The following is a 23,423-nucleotide window of genomic DNA, read 5'->3' on the forward strand; positions in this document are numbered from 1 at the left end:
TCGGGCAGGCCCCAGGTGTGGCCCTTTCCCTGTGGGATACAGGCCCCCAGTGCCTCAGGAATGGCACTGTCCTGGGAGGCAGGTGGGCTGGTCCTGCCCTACCTGTCATTATGGGATACGTGGTGCTGGATATGGGATACTCCAGGCATCAGTATCCTTCATGTCACTAAACTCAATCAACATGTTCAGAACTTTGCATGACCACTCAACTGCAAATGGTGAGGACTTGACTCACCACTTCCTCCACCCTGAACACTAGTCTTGAACACTACTTTCTCCCTCCCATCATGGAAGGTCCCTCCATCCTGCTGCTTCTCAAGCCTATAAACCCAAAATCCATAGCCAGTTACCACCCAAGGGCCAAATCTCACCATCTCATCTACCCAGGAACCTCCACACCTGAGTCAGGGAGAAGCACAGAGAGACTTTCAAAAACTGAGGAGCTTCCCTACAGGCCAGATCCCAAGTCCAATCCTGTCTTTGCTTTCCTAGCAATGATTAGAAGCTCCCTGAGGGCAGGGGCAGCTAAGACCAAAGTCTAGCAAGATAAATGAGGCTCACTGCAAAGGAACCAGAGTTACCTGTGAAGGCCTCAATTCCCTTGTTAGCACAGCCTTTTGCATTTGTACTGATTACTTGTTCTCACTTATTATATAACCAACCTATCATTATAGTTGTGTGTATGTCTGTGTTCACTGTCTCTTCTTCTAGAATTTAAGCTCCACAAAATAGGAATCTTTGTTTTGCTCAGTGTTGGGTTCCTAACCCCTGGAATATGGCAAGTGATCAATAAATGCTTTCTGGTCAGGCACAGTGGAACACATCTATAATCCCAGCTACTTAAAAGGCTGTGGCAAGCTTCAATCCAACCTGGATAACTTAGCAAGACCTTGTCTCAAAATAAAAAATAGTTGGGCACAATGGCACATGCCTGTAATCCCAGTGGCTCCGGAGGCTAAGGCAGGAAGATTGCAAGTTCAAAGTCAGCCTCAGCAACTTAGTGAGACCCTAAGCAACTTAGTGAGATCCTGTCTCAAAATAAAAACTTAAAAAAGAGCTGAGGATGTAAATCGGTGGTAAAGTGCCACCGATTTGGTTCAATCCCCAGTACAAAAAAAATAAATATTTAATTAAAAATAAAAAGAGGTGGGGATATAACTCAGAGATATAACGAATATCCCTGAGTTCACTAACCAATGTAAATAAATAAATACATGCTTTTTCAAAATCAAATGAGAGGGGCTATTGTTGTAGCTCAGTGGTAGAGCACTTGCCTAGCATGGGTGAGGCACTGAGTTCAATCCTCAGCACCACATGAAAATAAATAAATTAAATAAAAGCATTGTGTCCATCTATAACTTAAAAAAAAAAGCAAATGAGAGAAGGAAGAATGAACATTTAGTTGAATGAGCCCACCTACTGAAGTCTTCAAGGATGGAACAGTCCACATGCAGTGATCTCCTCCAGACTCAGAATCCCTGCCTCCAACCACATTCCCATTCCTAAGCCTCCAGGACAGCCCTCCCAGGTGATATGAATGCCACCACAGGGCCTTCACTTGAGGCTTCCAAAGTCTTTGGCCTCTATCCCTGAGACCCCAGTCCTCAAGAGCCAAGAGTAAGAGCTGCAGTTTCCTATCAGTCACCAGGAAACTGGGGCCCTCCCATGGCAACACCTTAATTTGTCCTGAACCTATGCTGGAAGCTACTGCCCCAGCTATGGAAGCTGAGCCAACAGAGGGGCTATCTTCAGAGCTGCCCAGTACTTCCAACATAGGTGTAAGATGCTCCTCTGCTAAACCTAGGCAGGAGGAGAAGAATGGAAATACTCAGTGGGGAGCCTCCCTCCTCCCCACTAGTCCTGCCCCTGCCTCCCACTTCCTAAGAGGACAGCTGAGTCCTGAAAGCTCCCCCATTTCAGAAGAAGCACTTTCTTGCCATGCCTTTCCACTTAATATCCCCATTCTCAGGCCTAGAGGTGCAAAGTGCAAGCAAAAAGTCCAGCCCCTTTGTAAAACTTTTATTTAGAAATCTTCCCCATATAACCTTATATATGTACACACGTCATCATCACCACAAGGGTTTTTTTGTTTTTTTTTTTGCTACTCACACACCCACAGTGTTGGCCTCTGGACTGTACAAAAAGGTCAAGGTACCCGGAGTGGTTACTCCTCTTCTGCAGAAAAATGCAGAGACCAACGAAATTCATCACATACAGTACAACATTGACCAAAAGTGCTGGGCCCGCCCACAGAAACACTGCGCTATGTACACGGGCAGGGGCAAGCCGCGGCAGAGGGTCACGTACCACTGAAATCACAAGTACGGAGAGACCCACCCAAACAGCCAATACAGCTGTGGGCTGACTACAGATGTTGTGCCCTTCGCTTTATTTTTAGAAAAGGATAAAGGTTGTACCATCTTGTCATTTGCCACTACAAATAAAACAGTATGAGTTCTTAACAGATGGGATTCCCTCTAGTTACATTCATCTTTGTTCTCAAAATGTTGACCTTTACATTTTTTTCCTTTTCATACAGATATTATTCTTGGAGTGTGCTATTTCTTCATGGGCAAGAAGGAGGCAAAGAAAAAGAAGGGCCTGGAGAACAGAAGATGGAAATAGAAAACATAGGTCTTCTTTAGTTCTTACAAAGACCTAAAGCCATGCTCTCCCCTGTCCAGGCCTCTTTGGGCAGCCCCGTCAGATTTTTACATAGTCTGCCCATGCTCCCAAATCTCTTTTCTGCTCTCACTCCTGTCCCTTTCCTTGGAATGAGACAGAAATTCAGACAATCTGGAGAAATGAAGAGGGTCTGGATAACTCAAGCAAAAGTAAAGTATAATTTAAATGACCTACTTGTTCATGCCCAGGCCTAGACTCAGGCTGGGAACCCCACAGAAGGATTGGTACTGAGGGCAACAGAGATGTTTTTTTTCCCCAGTTCTGGGGATGGAACCCAGGACCCTGAGCATGCTAAGCAAGTGCTCTACCACTGAGCTACACCCCCAGCTGGCAACAGAGCTCTTTGTGGTCTCAAAACTCTTCCAGTTTCACAACTGCATTCGATCCACACAGCTGTCCTAGGACAGACCAAGCCAGGGTATTAATGAGAAAGTGACACGTGGGTACCTTATCCCAGTCACACTGCAAGTCTAAGAGAAAGGGGAACTGGAATCTTGAGTTCCCGATAGAATGTGTGAACCATCTCACAAAACCCAATCATTCAACCACACATGACCACTTTTCATTCCCACGTCAAGTTAATCCACGGAGAAGCAAACACAGTCTTAGAGCCCAGGACAGTTGCTCCATTTTTACATGGGTGAGACTCCTCACAGAAACTTCTAAGCATTGGTAAGGAACCAACCCTAATGTTCATCAAAATATGATTTGGGGTGTTTGGAATGACACAGAGAGTCAGAGTGCTTCAATGATTGACCATACTGTTCCCATGCCCAAGAACTGGACCTCACAACTTAAAAGGAAGGGAGGGGAGCCAGGATCATTTTTTTTTTTCCTGCATAGGGCCTCATCACAGCACGGGGCAAGCTGCTGGGCTGAAACTCAGAACAGGAAAGGCGATTTCCAACAGCCAGACTGATGGGTTCTTACATGACAGGATATTTTCTCTGACCTCAAAGGCAGAACCTGGTGTTAGAGGGCTGGGGTGACTTAAAGTACAATAACAAATACAGAGGACTTCTGTGCAGTTTGTTTCATGGCCTTAGAAATGTATCACAGGCAGAAAACCATGTCCCACCACCTGGATGGACACAGGGATAAACAAAGGGGCAGTCGTTCACACTACAAAAGGATTCTTCACTTTACAAAAGAACTTGCAGTAGTTATTTCTTTAAAAGATGAAGAATAAGGATTTGATTTACAAAAATGTCATGTACAACTTTTGGAGGGGACACTCGTATTGTATTAAACCAGCCTCCCCTGCACACCTTTAATGACTAAAAGCTGCACAATCACACGGTATTTAAAGTTCTGCTAGATGAATATGCATATGTTTAGCCAGGGCCTGGTGTCTGATTGGATTTCCCATGCCCTAGAAGTCGGGCTGTGTCCTGGGTCATATCCAGACCTAAAGATTTCACCAATAACTGAATCAAGAAAAAAATCTTAAATACAAATAATTCATAGGACAGTTTGTGCTCAATTCATTCAGAAGAAAGACCAGATCATTTAGCAGACATCTTGCAGCAGGGAACACCCTCTAAGCATCTAGGAGAATGTGCATGGGGCTGCACTTCCCCTTTCAGCACCAACAGGTGCCCATCAGCACACTGGCATTTGCTCAAACAGTAACGTGCAGGAGCTGAAGCCCACATGCCCAAAATCTCTTGCTCATTTTCACTCTCATTTTCCCTTTCTCTGCCTTCACACAAGGCCCAACAGGGCATGCTCAAGGCTGTAGACTCCATCTCCACAGCCACAGGATAGGAAGGCAAGTCTCAATGGAGAGAAAGAACTTTGATCCCCAGGGCAAGAAGTAAGGGCTATTGGGTTTCCTGACCCTCTGGCCCAGCTAGTCAGGAGCAGGCTGTTCAATGGCCAACTTCTTCAACCAGGCCATGAAGAAGGCACCTCAAGGCTTGTGACTCTCCGCAGCAGCTGGCAAGCTGGATGGATCAACATGGGCCTGGGTGAAGACAGGGCTCAAAAAATGGGCAGCCACTGGGTACCTATATATTTGGACAGAAGCAGCCACAAAAGCCATCCAGCCAGCTTGGGAGGGGCTAATGGCAAGGCAGAGACTGCTGGATACCCCAGATGACACAGCAGACAACTTCAGGTGTCAACCAAGACAGGGCTCCAAACTCCAGGCCAAAAGCAGTGACACTTGAGCCTCTCTCTTAGGAAGTCTTAGGGTTTTGGGGAGGGGGAAGACCGTGCCATCTTCGGAAAAAAAGTACCTACCACTTTGCTCCATTTTCCTGTTCTACTGAGGCAGGAAACAGAAAAGCCAGCCTTGGGGCTTCCCAAAGTTCAGAGCGCAAGGGGATTTCATAAAGTCCATTGCCCTGTTTCTCATCCCACTTGCCCTAAAGCCCACCATCCCAGTGGCCTAGGGGTCCTCTCCCGGCTGGTCCTGGGTGGCCCCAGACCCATCACCGGGGGCCGGCCCCATCACTGGCGGGCAGCAGGGCAGAATGGAGGCTGCGGGCCGTGTGCTTGGGTGCCGGCTCCTCCGTGTAGCTGTCCGGGCTGGCTGCCCCGTCCAGGGAGCTGCCGCAGCTGGAGTTAGGAGAAAGCACGTCCTGCAGAAGGTCATCTGGAGGAGCACCAACCCCTGTCCCACCCCCGCCTCCGCCCGCCCCCACGACGGGGTCCTTGCCAGGCTTGGCCCGCTGGGTGCCCTCCTCCTCCTGGTCATTAAGCAGCTTGGCCAGGAAGTTGATGTACTTCATAGCCAGGCGGAGGATCTCATTCTTGCTGAGCTTCTTGTCCGGGGGATGTGTGGGGATCAGCTTGCGGAGCTCAGCAAATGCCCCATTCACGTTCTGCTGCCGCCATCGCTCCCGGCTGTTGGTGAATATCCGCCGCACTACTTTGGTGTGGGGACCTGGAGGGTAGGAGGACAACGCGTTAGGAGAATAAGCTGAGATTCCTCCCAAAGGGCTCTCCATTTACTGGAAGGCTTGAGAGACCCAGAACACTTTGTTGTTGCTGTTACTCAGGAGACTCGTTCCAAGTTCAGGTCCTGTCACCTCCTCTGAGATCTTCCTTCAACCCTCCAGACCCATCTAACCAACCCCTATGACCCTATTGCTCTTTTGTCCCCATCACTCTTGATTGTTATATATATGTTTCTGGGCTTGGCTCCCTCTCTGGGCTGTGCAGAATTTGAGGATAAGAACCATACATCATTCAGTCTCACTTGTGCCAAGACCATGATGTAGCAAGACAGACTAGAGCCAGAACCTTTAGGTTCAATTCCTGAATTGAACCTAGACAAGTCCCTCTGGGCAAGGCCCTTAAACTCTCTGTGCCTTAGCTTCTTCATCCATAAAATGGAGAGAATACTGGTAAGAAAATTCATAAGATCATTACATGGGTCTGATGCCTCACACAGGCGATGTACTTAACACAATGCCTGTCTCAGTTTAAACATTCACACTGTTAGTTATTGCTAGCCGTTCATCAGTTTTTTACTAACAACCCAGGTACTGTGCTAGGCACGAAGGAATAATGGTGAACAAATATACTCCTGCCCTCGTGTAGCTTACATTTAGAGGGTATGAGAGGCAATGAAAAAGTAGTTAAAAAGAAAAGTAGGGGGTCAAGTGATAAGTAAAAGACAAAAAGAGCTAGTACTCTTTGCTAAGGTAGGGGGCGAAGGTCTCCTGAGGTGATGACATTTATAAGGTAAAAAACTTAAGGCTGAAACAAAGCCAGCCAGGCATAGGCATGGAAAGGAAGAAGAGTGACCACGCAGAGGGGATATCAAGTTCATAGTCCCCGAAGTGGGAAAGGGCTGAAGCTAGAATGGCTGGAATAGTGGGCACAGGGTCGGAGTAGGCAGGACCCCGTGGTAAAATGTAAGAGGATTTTATTTTAGGAGTGATGGAAAGCACAGAGTAGGGGCTTTAGTACATGTTTCCTGAGTGACTAAGCATTGAGATATCAGGGGGCTGGGGGATGAAAGTAGAGCAGAGACCAGAAAGGAAAGGAATTAACCTGTGGGCTTCTTCCCCGAGAAGAGGTGAGGAGAGACAGCCATGCACAGTCATGGTCTTAGGCTTCAGACAGGCTTTAAAGGACTGCCTCAGTCTCCCTGTCTACAATGCACTGCTTAAAGCTTAACCCAAGAGTCATTAGCATCCTGGTACCAAGGCTTGCAGAGCAGAAGCAGCCACAGGGCACATATGGAACACTTACAATATGCAAAGCACTGTGCTCCATATTCAAGTCTGCCTTGTGTTAGGCAGTCCCAGTTTCAATGGAGGGGGCTTACTGTCCCTGAAATCCCTCCACAATTTTCCTGACCAGCAAAGGAAGGGAGGGGAGGGGTGAGCCCTCACATGTCCTCAGCACTTGCTCTGAACCAGGCCCTAAAAACACTTTTCTCCATCACACTCTCTGAATAATCTGGAAGGCAACTATTATTCACTCCATTTACAAGGAACTGTGGCTCAGAAACATACAGAATAAGAATCCACAAGTCCTGACTCTAGAGCTTATACTGGTTCCACTTCTATGGACTCTTGGTTCAGTCTCTGATTTCTACATGTCCTACACTCCCACACCCCACACCCTCCCCTTCACCTACATGTCTAACTACTCCTTCCCTGAGACATACACACACAAATATATATATACACTTCTTCCTGTTTCCTTAGTCTGTCCATCCTTCTAGCATCTTCTGTCTCTCTCTGGCCTGACACTGAGTAGGTGCTTAGTATACACTGGTAACATTCATGGATAATGACTTTCCTACACGCCTGCAGTTCCCTAAAAACCCTCTCACCTGGTTCTTCTGCCTCTTCCCTGAGGAACTTCAGAGTTGGTCTTGCTACTTCCTATTTGGTACCCCCAGTTCTCCCAGGCTGGAGAACCCTCTCTAATCCAGCAGCGCCCCATCACCCTTCCCTCTTGGTCCCACATGCCCTTGACCCAGGAAGGCTTGGACTTCTGAGGTTCTGGCCCCCTCCTCTCCAGAACCCCACAGAGTGCTCTACCCATGAAGCTCAAGTGCTCTACACACACACACACACACACACACACCATCTGCCAGCTCCCAGCATAAGTCCCAGGTCTCCTGAGGCCCTAGTGCCCTTCTCCCAGGAGCCCCAGCCAGGCTGAAGCCTTGCAAACTCCAGTGACTTGCTCAAAGTCCCTAAGCTCTGAAGAGGCCACTCTTCTACCCTGGTGCTGGGATCCAGTTACATCAGGTCAACCTTGGAAGGAGGAAAAAGGTCCTCCAAATCTACCACTCAAGTTTAGGGCCAAAGAATACTCAGGTAGTTCACAGAAGTGTTGTTGAGGCCTCTCTGGACCAGAATAGAATCCGTGATGGCAGGGAACACCAGGTCTCAGCCCAGAATGTGGAACAAGAGATAGATAGTGATGGGACACAATGTAGGGACTTGGCAGCAGGCCCTTGAAGGTGCAATTTCAGGCAGGAGCAGACTCCAGACTCCACAGAGGCATTGAGGGAAGGGGCAGGGGCTCCCTGAGAGGTCAGGAGTTATAGCAGATTCTTCCTGCCCTCCCCAGGATCCTTCCCAGAGGTAGGAATGGAGCCTGGAGTGGGGTCTAGAACTGACTCTGTAGCTTTGGGATGAGCACCACAGTAAGTCCCTCTCCTATAAGCCCTCTTTCTAGGACTATGAGTGGGACCCTCCCAGCTTTACCCATGGCTTCACTCCAACTCTGTTCCAGGGAAAAGGGCTTTGCTGGTTCGGGGTTCCAAGGTGGCTTGTCCCACCTATGTGGGACACCTATATAGTCCCAGGGTTTCCTCCTCCACAGGTCGAGCAAGAGGGGTGGTTATGGAGGTGGGGGCAGGGGAGACTCACCATCTGTAATCTCCATCTCGTAGGGAGAGGGTCTCCTCTTCACTCGATTGTTGGTGGTGAACATGGGGAAGGCATCAGGCTCCCCAAAGAACCCACTGTGGAGGAAGCAAGCAGATTACAAACAAGATCACACATTGTGTGGATGAGAGAAAAAGGCTCCTTAGGGATTTTCCCCACCTGTCCTGGAGCTCCTTTCACACTTGAATTTGATAGAAGATGAATCACACACACAAGCACACAGAGGTAAATTCACAGAGCAAACACGAAAAATGAACGCACAACACACACCAAGGAAATATACTCTCCTCTCCTAGAAAGCACACAAACCACACAGACGCTCCCAAACAGGTGCCTACACAGGCAGTTATGGCCTTCACAGTTGATGATATGCAACTCCAGCACCACAAAGAGGCATGCTGTCCCCTCCCACCAAACTCACCCCACCTTCACTCGTGCTCCCTCCTCCGACCGACCCTCCGATGATGCTCAACCACGCACAGGAAACCCTGACTCATCGCCTCCAACAAGCTCCCCGACCGGTGGCTCTCCCCCATCACCCACTCGCGGTTCTCTCCTAGCTGCCTGCCCTGCACTCTACCCCGCCTCCTCTTCCCCTCCCCATCCCGACCCTGCATCCTCCGTGCAACTTCACAGTAACCCAGCAGGGAAGGCTGTTCCCTTACACCCACTGTACAGACCCAGCCAGCGGGGAGAGGGGCCAGGGTGGACTCCAGCAAGGACTCATAAAAGGGTACCCTCTACAACCACTCCATATCCTTCTCTCTTACCTGTCCACCTAGGGCTACACCTTCCAGAATTTCATAACTTAAAAGCAAACACCTCCTCTCTCACACAGGAGCTCATCCAGCACATTTGCCAGGGACTCACACACAGAGGACACCCCCCTATCCACCCCACCACCACCCAGCACACAATTAAGTCACTCTCACACAGCCTCAAGCCTGCACCCTCGAATGCGCGCACTCCTCCCCTCGGCTTCCACACACCCGCACGCCGCAGGTCACGTCTGTCTCCACAGTCACTCAGGCTCCCGAGCTCCTTTCCCACTTTCGCACACCGGCTCCAGCTTCCGGCTCCTACGCCCAGAGGTTTCCAACCACACGCTCCCTTCCCGCGATCCACAGGCAGGAGAGGGGTCCCTCCCACGTGCCGAAGGGGAGCCTGGCTGCGCGGCCGCTCTCCCCGCCCTCCCGCGGGCTGCTCACCTGCCGAGCGAAGCCAGCGGCTGGCTGAGGCTGTAGAGCAGAGCGCGGCCGGGGCCGCCCGGGGCCGCCAGCGCGGGCGGGCTCAGCTGCACCATGCGGCCGTCGCCTGGCAGCTCCGCTGGGGCCGAGGTGGGCGCGGGGGCCGGGGCGGGACCGGGAGGTCTGCACAGCTCGGTGGTGGGCACCCGATGGCGCGCTTCGGCCGCCGCCGCGTCTCGGCCCTTTAAGTCTCTTGTGGCGCCGCCCCCACCGGCAGGGCCGCCCCCCGGGCCGCCGCGAGCACCCAGATCGATGACCGGGGGCTCGGCTGGGGCCGCGCGGCTGGTCTCCTTGGCGACGCCGTTCAGCAGGACCAGGTGCGGGGGGGCCATGCGGGCCTCGGCCGCTTCCCGTCCCTCTAGCGGGGGGTCACTGCGTGCCGCCTCGCTCGGCGGCCGCTCGGTCATCCTGCGGGCAGACAGACAGACAAGCGGACGCCCGCTCTGACAACAGCCCCCGGCCCGGCCGCAGAGGGCTGAGAGGCAGAGAGAGGAACTCGCGCACTGAGACCTGAGAAGCAAACTTAGCGCCAAGAGGACACGCACCCCAGTCCTCAGCCCTGGGGACCTGAAGTCCAGGCGCGCCTCCGGCCCAAGAAGAAGGGTTTCTCCGGACTGGGAGGAGGGGGAGTGTCTGGGAGGCACAAAGACTGTGGGCCAAAAGGACAGAAATGGAGAAAGACGGCAGATACATTGGAAGAAAAGGAATACAGACGGCAAAGAAAACCGAAGGGAATAAAAGGAGGAAGGAAATGTACAAAGAGGAGTGAAAGAGCACCCCGTGCCCCTTCTCAAGCCGCAAGGGAAGAGGAGGGAACAAATCCCCGACCCGTGTTCTTCCCGCCCCACTTTTGGTTTTGGCGGGGAATCTGTCATGCAGGGTTGGGGTGCTTTTGGAGTAATCCTTCACCTCTCAGCAACACCCTCCCTCAGTGTGTGGAAGGACACACACACACACTTCACACGTACACCCAGAAACCTGGTACAGGTGGAAGTAGGGAATGAAAGCTACAGGGACTGGGGTTCTCTCCTACAATGCTAGTTTAAAAAAAAAATAAAAATCCAAAGATGTCTTTTCCACTGCCCCCCCCCTCTCTCTCTCTCTCTCTCTCTCTCTCTCTCCTGGCTGTACTAAGAAAATCCACCTTGCATTCAGTGCACTACTGTGTTGCTCCTACCCAGATACAGAGAAGAGAGGTCACCAAGAGACAAAGATGGTGCTGGGATTAAGATGATTCTGGCATCACAGCCCTGTATGCTTCATCCTATTCAGTTCAGTGAGACTCAGCAGTAAGGTCAGGTCTGTAAGGGAAGACTGGCTGAGACCCGCATGAAGCCCAGAAATTTAAAGAGTGCTCCTGAGGCCTTTAGGGTCTGGGTTCCCCTCCAAAATCAGGATGAGAGGGCTGGGGCTGGGGCTAAGTGGTAGAGCACTTGGTTCACAAGTGTGAGACCCTGGGTTCATCCTCAGCACCATATAAAAATAAATAAATAAATAAAGATACTGTGCCCATCTACAACTAAAAAAAAAATTTTTTTTTAAATCCGGTTGAGATATCAAGACAGCCTTTGAATGCTTCCAGTCCCCACTCCATCTTGGTGTTCCTGAGAAATAGAACTCTGATTTCACTTTGTGTTTCTCTCCCATATATACACTGGAGCCCAGAAACCCCCTCTATTCTGCATAACCACACTCCAAGATGACCACAGCCACTCTATTTCCCATGAATATGCTAAGATCTTTCATCACCCAGCTTCACCCAGATAGAAACAGACCCCAACAAGAACCTAAACAAAAAAAACCATGAGACTCAGAATCCAGAGTTTGGGCATGTTTGTGCATTGTTTTAATAAAACTATATTCAACGGACTTAATAAATTGTCTAAAATAGGTTTTCTGCTCTCAGAATTATGTAATTGGGGTATTTTAAAGCAGAACAGAAATATATCAAAATCCAATTCAGCTCAAAGTCCATCTAATATTTGTGGTAGCCATCAAACTCCTCCATTCTGCCATTGCAATATTCTGGACAGAGTCATCTGGGAACCATTCCTCCCACCCTAGAAGGGAGACTGAAACTTCCTACAGAATTCAGCTTAATTACCACCACAGACACTAGCTGGCAGAGAACTGAGATTCAGACTGCATGCCTGTGCTGGGTCTGCCAGTCCCCCACTTAGCCTGGAAATGACAAAATTCCCCAAGATTTTGTGTACACAAGCAGCAATGGCAGTGCATCTGCAATGCTTCATTGAAAGTGAACTTTTGATTACAATGGAAATAAAGGTTTGTATCCACAGAATGCCACAACCGAGACACACTCAGGCCACTGGAAATGAACCAAAAGCAAAAAACAGGCATCCTAGCTTCCCTACCCCACCCCTGCTGAAGTACAGAAATATAGTCCTTGGTGAAATATACAAGCCCAGAGGTGCTAGCTCCCTACTTCAAAGTCACCACCATCAGTGTATACCCTATGACATGTGCTTCTGAATGACATATAGTGTGCACTCCAATCACTAATTGAGCTCAAACTCTCTTATGACACATGTATACTCTGATTAATTCTGCCCTGAAGCAGTAGAAGCAAGTTCCTGAGAGGCAAAAGGAGCAAATATTCCAGATGAGTTGACCCTGGCCCCAGAGGTCCTCTCCAGATGCCTATAAATATCCATATATCCAAATTTTCCTGTGAGTGACATAGATTGGCCTCTCCTTGCCCCCTCTCCTGGACCTCAGAAAAACCCAGCTAGTTCTTCTGAGCCCAGGATCACCCCAGCCAGGGGTCCATACCCAGAAGAAAGCCACCAGATGACACAAACGCCTATAGTCATTGAGGACAAAACTGCATCACTTGGCTTCAGTTAAGATTACTGAAAGGAAAGCCTGAGTGATTTTTATTTGGAGAGGATGCAGAAATAGGGAGGGTTAGGACTGAATGGCACTAGACTATTCTACCATTACAATTCTTCTCTTTGTGCAGTAGAAATCCAGCTTGCAGCCCTTAACACCAAATCCTCACACTCCAGTTGCCAAACAGCAGGGCCTTTCAGTGTGTGCCTGAACAAGGAGATACCCCATCTCCAGCAGATCCCAACCCTCCATTCCCTGGCATGGAGACTTTCTTAGATTAAAAAAAAAGGGGGGGGGGGCCGGGGCTAGAGCCACTATCATACACTGGCCTCCAATCCCTCCTACTGCATCGGCACCAGCAGGACACTCTGGAGGAGCCCAAAGTCCACATCAGATCCAAATCCACCAGTATCTGCTGCTACCAAGTGGAGGGGTGTTCAGCACTATAGGCCCTAGGCCTCAGGCCCTGTGTCAAGGCTCACAAGAGCAGCCAGGATGGCTTGGGCCTTCTTCCTGCAGGAGCTCCAGGCATAGTCTAAACCACCCGGATATAGCCTCTACAAAGTCACCGGCCTTGTGAAATGTCCACAGAACCCAGAAGGATGAGAGCTGCCAGGAGGACTTATTCCACCAGCTGGTTTTACTGGAGACCGGAAAAAGGGAAGGGCCCTGCTGGATGCCAGAGGCAGCTGAATTTCCCAACCTTGTGTTGGTCCTGTCCAGTCCCAATCTAAGACTGGGATCTTCTCTTCCTGAGCTTTCCCCCCCTCAAGCAGGAATCCCAAGGCCTTCCTGGATACTCTTTCCTCTAACACTCACCCTCACCCCACCTCACCCCCCAAAAACTCACCTGGGGCATATTTAGAGAGACTGGCCCCTCTGAACAGGACCTTCACTCCTCCGCAGGAGGAGAGGGGTCAAGGTTGTGGCCAGGGGTCTTTGCTTTCCCCCTCTCTCGCAGAAAGACTAGCAGTTAGTTGGACTGCGGCGTGGTCCTGGCCGGTCTGCCGCGCCCAATGCGAGTTTCCAGGAACGATGGGGGTGGAGAGAAAAAGGGAGGGCGAGAGAGAAATGGGGGTCAATGGCTGGGAGTTACCTCATGTCCCCCACCAACCAGCCCATAGAATCACGAACTGCTTTCCGGCCCCCAACCTGCAGGTGTTTGGAGCCTCCCCCACTCCCCTTAAAAATGAACACTACGCCTAACCAATCAGGAATAACTATTTAGTCCAACAACAACAACCCCTCCCGGCAGGCTGCCCAGAACATTTTCATACCCTCCAAACGGGATCGAACTGGTTCGGTATGGTCAAATTTGTTTTCTAAGCATGGACGTGTCTACGCAGTTTACTCTGCAACCGGAGCCAGGCCCTGGCCACAGCGCATAAGGGTCTCCCCGGCCAGACGTGGATGGGTGGGGGGTATGTGTCCGGGAAGGTGAATAGTCAGTCTCTCCAGGCCCTGATCTGTGGGGCAGAACACCAAGTCCAACCCCCTCCTCCAGGAACTCTCCTGACCCCGATCTACCCACCTCCAGCCCAAAGCGAAACCAGAACCAGATTCCAAGGGCTCTACTTCCCTTAAGGAATGGAGTCCGAATTGGGGGTGGGTAGGTGTCTGATAAATTCAGGTCCTTTTTTCCCCCTCCCTTCTAACAGAAAGAATAAAAGAAAAAACTAAAGTAAGTAAGTAAGTTAGGGTAAGTAAAGAGAGTAAGGGAGAGAGAAATAGAGGGGGTAAATTCTTCACCTTTCCCTCCACCAGCCCTACAAAATGGTTTTTGATTTTTCGGGGTCTAGACAGGCAGAATAGGGGGAATTCTAGTAATTTGTTGCAGTAATAAATAAGGCAAAAGGGAAGGAGGGTTAAAAACCAACCGGATACTGCTTCCAAGGGTGTAGCCAGATTTAGTTTGCTTTTATTTTTCCCCCTGTGGGTTTTGTTTAATTTGTTTTGCCTAAATTGTCCAGTTTATGATCACATCGAAGTCTTGGATTAATTGCAAAGGCTTCCTTCCTTTTGCCGCGCTCTGGTGGAAATACAGGAATAATTCTTCCTCGAATTTTGATCCAATGCGGGCGATTTTCTTTCTCCTCTCCTAATCCAAATGGAGAAAGAAAGAAAAAGGGGAACCCACCCATCCCCGGTGTGTTATTTCGGGGTTGTGTTTGCTTTATGACTGAATCTCTGTCTGACCCCTCCATTTTCTCTCCCTACCCCAAACCCAACAACTTGAAAACAAAACTGGAGGGCGGGGGGTAACAGGACTGCGCTGCTTTGTTCTCCTTCCAAAGAAGCTAAAGGGACTTGCTGCCGCGCTTTGGGACGATTATTTTTAATTAAAATAGGATGCTAATGATGATGATCATAATGATGATGACATTGGCAATCACAACAACTGGCAAAACAAAATCCTTTCTTCTCCAGCCAGGGCAGCACTGACCCCGTTCTTCCAAGAAGCCCGAATGAATTTGGCTGTGGTCACCCATGCGACAGGCATCTGACCCTCACGGTAATGTCGCTTATGAAGAAAAGGGTAGGAAAATGTCCCCCGGAGGTGATCCCGAGGGCCCCCACCCGTGGCGCGAGGCCTTGGGAAAATGCATCCATTGTCCTTACCGGGCCTCCCTCCTAGACCACCGCTGCCGGCCGCACCCGCGAAACTGACCAGAAATGGGAGAAGCCGGAGTGCGGCGCGAACCCAAGCCGGCGGCTACCGGCTTGAAGGCGCGGGCCTCTGCAAGCGCTGCTCAGCTTCGAGCTTGGAAGAGCCTCCCACTCACCAACGAACCCTTCAAACACCGAGGCGCAGATTGACCTCCGGACAGAGCAGCAGCCGACTGGGCTCTGTCCGCCCATCCAAGCCAACACTGGCTCCCGAATACATCATAATTTGGAATAAAATGTGAAATCCCGCTCCCCGCCCCCATGCCGACGTCCCCACTAGCGCCTGGATCTCTCGCTCACCCTCCCCCACTCCCGCCCCCAGCGATTTGCAAATGCACCTCTAAAGGACACAGGCATACACGCACACAGCTCGGTGTGGACAGGGCCACACAAGGTCCAGCCTCATAGGAGGGAAGCAAATAAACACAACCAAACACTGCCCCACAAGCCGACATGGTCAGACCCGCAGGCTTCCCAACATGACACAACGAAATCAGTTAAACACAGTCACTCACGGACACACAACCCGACACAGGATCACACAGGCGCGACCTAACAACGAAGCCACCCAAACACCATCGCCAAGACCACACAAACCCAACATGCAGAACCCGACCCCAGTTGAGAAAGGAAACGGGCGTAATTACACACACAACGAATAAACGGCAGTAGGGCCTCGAGGGGTCCAAATCTACACACCCAAACAGTGCAGGCACCATTGCACGGGGACACGCAACCTATCGCCCAAAAGACCACATTCGGAAACAGCCAACATCGCCCACAGCTCACACACACGCACTCTCACAATCCCACCGCATGCACACAACCACGAAGAAGAAATGAAAACCAACCACCGCCTCGCGCATTTCTGTATATTGCGTAAGGAAAAAGGGGAAGGAAGGAAGAGAGTCTCAGAGGCGGGAGGGGGACGGCGAGGGCGGGGGTGTCCGTGGAAAATGCCCCCCGTCTAAAGAAACCGAAGGAAAGGGAGCGCAGGCATCTTCTGCGGGTGTGGGGAGCGAGGGGAGGAAACTGACGAGGAATTCCGTGGGAGGCGGGAGGTCGCTTCTCCCCAACAAAAAGGCCAGAATGCTCACGTTTTTCCGTACGGGGGGACGCGTGTGGCCATTTTGAGGCCTGCTCCTTGGCTATGGAGGCCCGGCCCCTCCGCAGTCCGCTCCCCCGCCCGCCCGCGCCCGGCTCCTGCCCCACCGCGCTCTAATCCCGCTCACGTTCCCGGCCTCGTTAGCATGGGCCGAGGCGCGCCGGGGCCGTGTGCGCCGCGGAGATAAGGCACTGCCGCGGGTCCGCCCGCCCCCGATAAGCGCCTCGGCCATTATGGGCCAAATGATTCATTTTAATTTGGCAATTTCACCGGAGGGAGTGGGGACTGGTTGCGCGGCGCTGGGACCGGCTCCGGAATGCGCCACCGAGAGAACTGAGCGCGCTGTCTGCGACCGGGCGGGTTCAGCCCCATTTCTCATCCCGGGGACCTCTCACGAATCCTGGCTCCCTACAACCTCACCCATTCCTTCGGCCTTCCAGATACCTTTCTTCAGCGACTCTCATCCCAACACTCTGTGCCTCTGAAGACCACCAAGACCTCCCAAACCATCACCTCCTGACTCTTCTCCCTTCATTTTTTCTCCAGTGTCCAAGACACCCGGATTTCAGTGGACAGTTCCTCTTATCTCAGAAAGCCCCCCAACTCCTCTCTGGCCTTCCACCCCTTTCTACTCTAAAATGGAGCCAGTAGCACAAACTCAAGGGGGCTCTAAGAGGGTTGGAGTGACTGATGTCAATAGGGAATTAAAATATTCATTCTGCTTGATTTCAGGCTTAGCCCAGTGCCCACAATCACCACTCCCCCATAATATTTTTAACAAACACTTTAACCTAAGTACTAAGTACTCTACAAATATTTTTAATTTTCATAACCAGTCCTGAGGAGTGGGTGCTTTTGTTATTCTCAGTTTACAGATGAGGAAACCGAGGCACAGAGTAAAATCTAATGTTTCCCAATGTTACATTTCTAGTGAGTGGTGGAGCCTGGGTTTGAAGGAAATTTGGCCCCGGAGTCTCAGCTAAAATGGGGCTTTAAGAACTTAGTTTGGGCTGGGCATGGTGTTGCATGCCTGTAATCCCAGCAGTTCCAGAGGCTGAGGCAGGAGGATCAAAGCCAGCCTCAGCAATAGCAGGCATTAAGCAACTCAGTGAGACCCTGTCTCTAAATAAAATACAAAATAGGGCTGGGAATGTGGCTCAGTGGTGGAGTACTCCAGACAAGATCTATAATGTATAGCAGGAAGTGGAGTACAGTGCCAACTGGGTAACTGGGGCTCAACCTATGGAGAATATATGAATTTATTCTTTCATGTCGGAGTGGAAGGAGTACAGGCTCAAATTTTAGCCATTTAGCTCCAAACCTCATTTTCTTCCTCCGTAATACAGGGAGATAACTTTTACCTCACAAAGTTGTGAGAATAAATACAATGACCTTTAAAAGGTGGCAGTGGTGGGTGATAAGTCTATATACTTCAACCAACCTACAGCCCATGAAAACATCGTATGCACTTGCATAGGAGATCTGGATACCATCATGGAGAAGAAAAATAAGGCAAAAAGAGATGTGAATTGGCCCAAACTTAGTGACCCAGAAGAAAAGCCAACAACCAAGCTCTTTGTCCAATTTTTCTCATTGTGCCAGGCTGCTTGTCTCTCTTCTGTCTCCAGTTTGGGCTCTTTTTGGAGTGTGAGAACTGGGAAAAGCTCCTCATCTGTCCAGTCATAGGTTGAGTTCCAGTCAAGGACTGATCCCCAATTGTACCCCTCTCTGAGTTCTGGCCCCTCCAAGGTCATGTGGATGACTCCCTGAGAAGGTGTGGTTACTTCAGTGCAGCCTGTCTCCTCTTCCTGTGTTCTCTGATGAAAGTCAGCTGCTGTGTGGATAAAGGGAACTTTCACAGAACCCCACAGTGGAAGGCCACCTGTGACCCGAGAAAGTCTAAACACACCCCCCCACACACACACACACACCTTTCCTGTCTGTGACACTTAATAGAGTGAGTTAGAAACCCAGATCTGTCATTCTTGGGCTGTGGGACTCTTGGGTAAGTCATTTCATGTATGCAAGCCCCTGCAAAAAGAGATTTGCCAATCCCATATCGGAGAGTCCAGCTGGGGACTGCTTCCCTAAGAAAATGAGGCCTGGGCCAAGGGCTGAAGCAAAAGGACCATAAGTTCATGAAAGGAACAGAAAAGAATTCAGTAGGAATGGAGCAAGCCTATGGACAATTCAAGGATTGTTTGGAACCTTTTGTCCAGTGTCCAGTGTCCTATATAGGATCACATTTGCTTTTCTAGAAGACTGTTTGGCTGCAGCGTGGAGTTGGGACGGGAAGGATTCTGGAAGACCAGTTCTGGGGCCAGTGTAGTGGTCTGGGGAGGGAGAATTAGAGCTTGTTCTAGGTGCTGGCAGAAGATGGCATTTATGTAGGATGTAAAACTGGGTTTGAAGGAATTGGGCTTGGCAGGCAAGAAGGAGGAAGGAATCCAGGAATGTGGCTGTCATATTGGAGATAGGTGAGTCCTCCTTGAGAGGTGGGGAGAGTTCTGGAGACCAGAGAGCAGGGGGTGGGATTCTGCTTTTTGTTTTGAACTCCCTGATGCCTTTGAGGCACCTGCAGACTGTCGGGTTATTTTACAGGGCATGCAAGAACCCTGCCCTACACCTTCAAGAGCTGTCTTGAAGAAGTGGAGACAGGTGGAAAGGCTGGTCAACCCTACCGCAGAGGGTGTGTCCAGGGGTCTGTCTCCAGGGCTGGGAGCGGGGCGTTCGCCATCCCCCTCCTCCACACAAACGCGCTCTCCTCTATCAGACTGCCAGCTGTCCCTGACCAAGTCCCCAAGCCCCCACCTGGGGCTGCCTGGGGCTGGGGGCTCGTGATGTCTACACCCCTCCCCTCCCCAGTTTCCGACAGTGGGTGGAAAAACGGAAACTGAGCGCTTAGCCAGGCGCCGCCCGAAATAGCATCTGGTGCCTGTCGGTCAGCTAGTTGTCCGAGCGTCCATGAGAGGGTGACGCGGCCCTCGGCCTGGCCAGGAAATGCCACCCCTCCTCCACCCGCCACATTCAGGGGCCTCAGACGGGCAGGAAACCCGGAGCGCCTGGGTGGGGGTAGTGACGGTGGGGAGAGAGGTTTGGGACCCGCACTGGTAAGTCTGAAGTCTGGTCCTGGAGTTAAGACCCAGCGAGCGGGCAGAGCACTTAATCAGGCTTTTAAATGAGGCCATTCCCTCACCACCGACGAAGCCAAGGTTCCCTCCACCCGAGGCTCTTATAGTTTCAAGTGTTTCTGCCTACCCTGTCACTGGGTACTGGACTCTCTCTGAACTTTCTCCGCTCAGTGTGTGCAGTCTGATGGCCGATAAGGTTAAATAAACCAAAATTTTACATTGCCTTTCTATGTGCCAGGTACTGCTCCTAAGCACATCAGAGTTTCATTTCAGTTAATCGTGACAGCAACCCAATGAGTTAGGGACTCCTAGGACCTCCATTTTGTAGTAGCACAGAGAGGCTGAGCATCTTGCAGAGAATGCCCAGCTAGTAAGTAGTGGAGGAGAATTCATATCTAGGTTAGTCTTGCTTCAGCCGTGGTGCTTCCAAGGCAGCAATCCAATAGGCAGGCCCACCTGAGCGTCTGTCCTTCTCCCCACTGGCCAGCTGTAGGATTCAAAGCAAGTTAATCTGAGTTTCACTTTCCTTGTCTGTAGAAAGGAGGTGATAATTGTCCACACAGCATTCTGGGGTTTATAAGGATTATTGTTAATGGTGAAAACTTCAATCTAAGGAGATGTCATTATTTCTTCCTTTCACTTGCATGTGACCGTTCTCTCCATTTTTGTTCTCTTACCCAGGAAGAACCCTTACCCTACCAGTTAGCAGGCCTGAACCCAGAATTCCAAGCATGAGAGTCATCTTTCTACTTCCAAATCCCAGCCGGGCCACCAGAAGTTTCAGGGATGGAAAGACCTTATTCTAATTCCTGATTATCAAGGAGGACAGTCAGAATGCTCTTTATCTTGTTAGAAAAGTCAGTTCATGGACCCTACTCCAGGCCTATTAAATCAGAGACTATGAGAAAGAAGCCAGCAATCCAATTTTTATTTGTTTAGTACCAGGGATTGAACCCAGGGACTTAACCACTGAGTTACATCCCCAGTCCCCCTACACTTTAATTTTGAGACAGGATCTCACTAAACTGCTTAGAGCCTCACTAAGTTGCTGTGGCTGGCTTTGAACTTGTAATCCTCCTGCCTCAGCCTCCAAAATCACTGGGATTACAGGCATATGCCACTGTGCCTGGCTAGCAATCTGCTTTTAACCAGAATTCCAGGTGATCCCTGATCCACACAAAATTTGAGAAACACTGCTCTAGTGTACAACCCCATGTGTAACAAAGGCTAAAGTAAGGTAAATGAGGATATGAAGAAAGCAATATGTGCCAGGCAAGGTGGTGCATGCCTGTAATCCCAGCATCCCAGGAGGCTAAGACAGGAAGATCAGGAGTTCAAAGCCAGCAAGCAACTCAGTGAGACATTGTCTCTGAATAAAATACACAATAGGGCTTGGGATGTGGCTCAGTGGTCGAGTGCCCCTGAGTTCAATCCCCAGTATCCCCTTGCTCCAAAGAAAAAGAAAAAGAAAGAAAGCACTACGCTTTCTGATGTTTCAGAGCTCTTTCCCTTTCTCCAGCTCATGCTTCTTTCAGAAGTGTCCAGAAGACCAAAGCTGCATCCTCAACTTGTGAAAGGAATACCACCTCAACTTGTCTGTCCTCAGGAACAGAGAGCTCAGACAGCTCTGCGCCAATGGTTTTCCTCTCAGAGCTGCGAAGAGAGTCACAAAATGTGTGCAGCCATTAACTCTCTAGCTCACAAATACTTGTTAATGGTCACTAAGGTAGGGCCATGGCCCACATGTACACATCAAGACAGTAAAAGGAACCCATGAGCCCTGAAGGGGACTGTACCTGGTGAGCACCTATTCTGCTCTACTTTTGTCATCTGATCCCGCACAGATCCTGCTGGGCTTTGGAAGCATAGAGATGACTCTCACACTTGGAATTCTGGACTCAGGGCTGCTGGTATGATCCCCCTTTGAAGATAAAGAAACAGACTCATTTACCTAGAGTCACTAAGTTGGTATACACCCAAGCCTGCTTGGCCAATGTCTCCTCGACTCCTGTTGGCTATAAGGAAGTGTTTGTTACTTTGGGTGAACTACTTCAAAATCTTGAACTCTTTGTATAGTATCGTGATAGATTCTGGCTGAAGACCCTGTGATCCTTAAAGAAAGACAAATAGCCAAGTTTCATGAAAAGATGCTCAAACTTACATTAGAGAAATGCAAATTGTTAAAACCACAATGAGCTATCATGACACACCCATTAAAATGGTTGTGGGTTTTTGTTTTGTTTTGTTGTTGTTGTTTTTTAATCCTAAGGATTGAAGCCAGGGTGTTCTGCCACTGAGCTTCATCCCTAGCTGTTTTTGGTTTTGCTTTGAGACAGGGTCTTGCTAAGTTGCTGAGGCTGGCCTCAAACTTGTAAACCTCCTGCATCAGCCTCTTAAATTGCTGGGATTATATGTATGCGCCATCATACCCGGATACAATGGTAATATTTAAAAGACAGTCAATATTAAGAATTGAGGAGGATGTAGATCAACTGGAATTCTCATGCACTGTTGAAGGAAATGCAAAAATCTTTCAACTGCCTTGGAGAACTCTGGTAGTTCCTTACATACATACAGTTTATATATACGCTTATTGAGAAGATTAAGAAATGTGTGTCCACAAGGACACTTGGACATAAATTGTCACAGAAGCTCTATTCATAATACCAAAAACCTAGAGATACTTCAAACGTTTATCAACATGTAAATGGATAAACAAATTGTGGTACATTCATGCAATACTACTCAGCAGTAAAAATGAAACAAATTACTGATACATTCAAAAATACAGAATGATCTCAAAAACATTATGCTCAGTGAAAGAAGTCATTATATAGAGTGTCTGATTCCATTTATATGAAACTCTAGAAAAGGCAAAATGAATCTATAATGGCAGAGTTCAGATCAGGGGCAATGGTGGAGGGGATTGATTTCAAAGAGACATAAGGGAACTTTCTGGGCAAAGGAAATATTCTATCTTGATTGTGATGGTGATTCTGCAGGATATACATTTGTCAAAACTCAGCAAACTTGGGGCTGGGGTTGTGGCTCAGCGGTAGAGCATTCGCCTAGCATGTGCAAGGCCCTGGGTTCAATCCTCAGCACCACATTAAAACAAAAAATCAGCAAACTGAACATTAAAATGAGTGCATTACATATATATGGTACATGACATATATATATATATATATAAATCATGTCTCAGTAAAGTTGCCTGCAAACCTTCTTTGTGGCCTTGTTCCAACCCCACCTCCTCCAGGAAAACTTCCCTGATCAGCCTGCCCTGCCCTAGCCTGCATTGACACCTTTCTCTCCCATCCTCCCTCTCTCTCTCTCTCTCTCTCTCTTTCCTGATTCACATGCCCTGAATCTGCCCCTTCCGTCTGCTCGCGCTGCTCAGAGCCAGGCACACAGACATGAGGTAAGAGACATGAGGTAAGAGCTGGGAATAAGAAAGGAACTGAACTGATGGTATTCAGAAGAGTGACAGGGACTTCCTCCAGGAAGTAGAGTCCCTTCTTCCTCTGACCCTCAGTTTCCCTATCTGTCCCAGGGATGAGGTGGGGGACCCTTTTTATCTCTTATCATCTCTTCACTCTGCCTCTCATCTCTGCTGTCTCTATCTTAAGTTTGAACGAGTTCTCTCTGGTGCTGAATCTTCTCCTCTTTCCTGCCCCTGGCCCTGCCTCTCTGTCTCTGTCTGTAATCTCTCATCTTTGCCTCCCTCTTCCTTTCTGCCTTCTGTTCAGGCTCTCAGGGAGAACTCCAGTTCCGCAGAGGCACCCTGCGGAAACAAGCCTTCAGGTCTCCTTGTCACCTTTCTCTCAGCTGGTCGTCGGCTCTGTGGGGTGGGGGAGAACGGGAAATGAAA

The 23,423-nt window shown here is 49.7% G+C and overlaps 1 protein-coding gene and 1 long non-coding RNA gene across 12 annotated transcripts; one reads left to right on the forward strand and one right to left on the reverse strand.

The window, feature by feature from the left end:
• Positions 1–3,703: 3,703 nt before the first annotated feature.
• Tal1 (TAL bHLH transcription factor 1, erythroid differentiation factor) lies at positions 3,704–16,518 on the reverse strand. 10 transcript variants are annotated; one of them, XM_027937036.2, is made up of 7 exons: positions 15,655–16,507; positions 14,527–14,747; positions 13,927–14,115; positions 13,500–13,653; positions 9,758–10,204; positions 8,532–8,626; positions 3,704–5,575 (listed from the first exon to the last, which is right to left on the reverse strand). In XM_027937036.2, exons 5-7 carry the CDS (start codon positions 10,201–10,203, stop codon positions 5,121–5,123), a joined length of 996 nt encoding a protein of 331 aa, XP_027792837.2. In that variant the 5' UTR covers position 10,204; positions 13,500–13,653; positions 13,927–14,115; positions 14,527–14,747; positions 15,655–16,507; the 3' UTR covers positions 3,704–5,120. The 10 variants fall into 10 exon arrangements, with proteins under 10 accessions (XP_027792837.2, XP_027792838.2, XP_027792835.2 ...); XM_027937037.2 differs by having other exon boundaries at positions 16,414–16,501; XM_027937034.2 differs by lacking the exon at positions 15,655–16,507 and adding an exon at positions 15,318–15,402.
• LOC114094091 (uncharacterized) lies at positions 13,797–15,565 on the forward strand. 2 transcript variants are annotated; one of them, XR_003582978.3, is made up of 3 exons: positions 13,797–13,952; positions 15,077–15,161; positions 15,285–15,565. It is a non-coding gene; the product is annotated as an uncharacterized lncRNA (long non-coding RNA). The 2 variants fall into 2 exon arrangements; XR_003582979.3 differs by lacking the exon at positions 13,797–13,952 and adding an exon at positions 14,127–14,330.
• Positions 16,519–23,423: the final 6,905 nt, after the last annotated feature.

The sequence above is a fragment of the Marmota flaviventris genome, chromosome 10, assembly GCF_047511675.1.
Source record: "Marmota flaviventris isolate mMarFla1 chromosome 10, mMarFla1.hap1, whole genome shotgun sequence".
Lineage (NCBI taxonomy): Eukaryota > Metazoa > Chordata > Mammalia > Rodentia > Sciuridae > Marmota > Marmota flaviventris.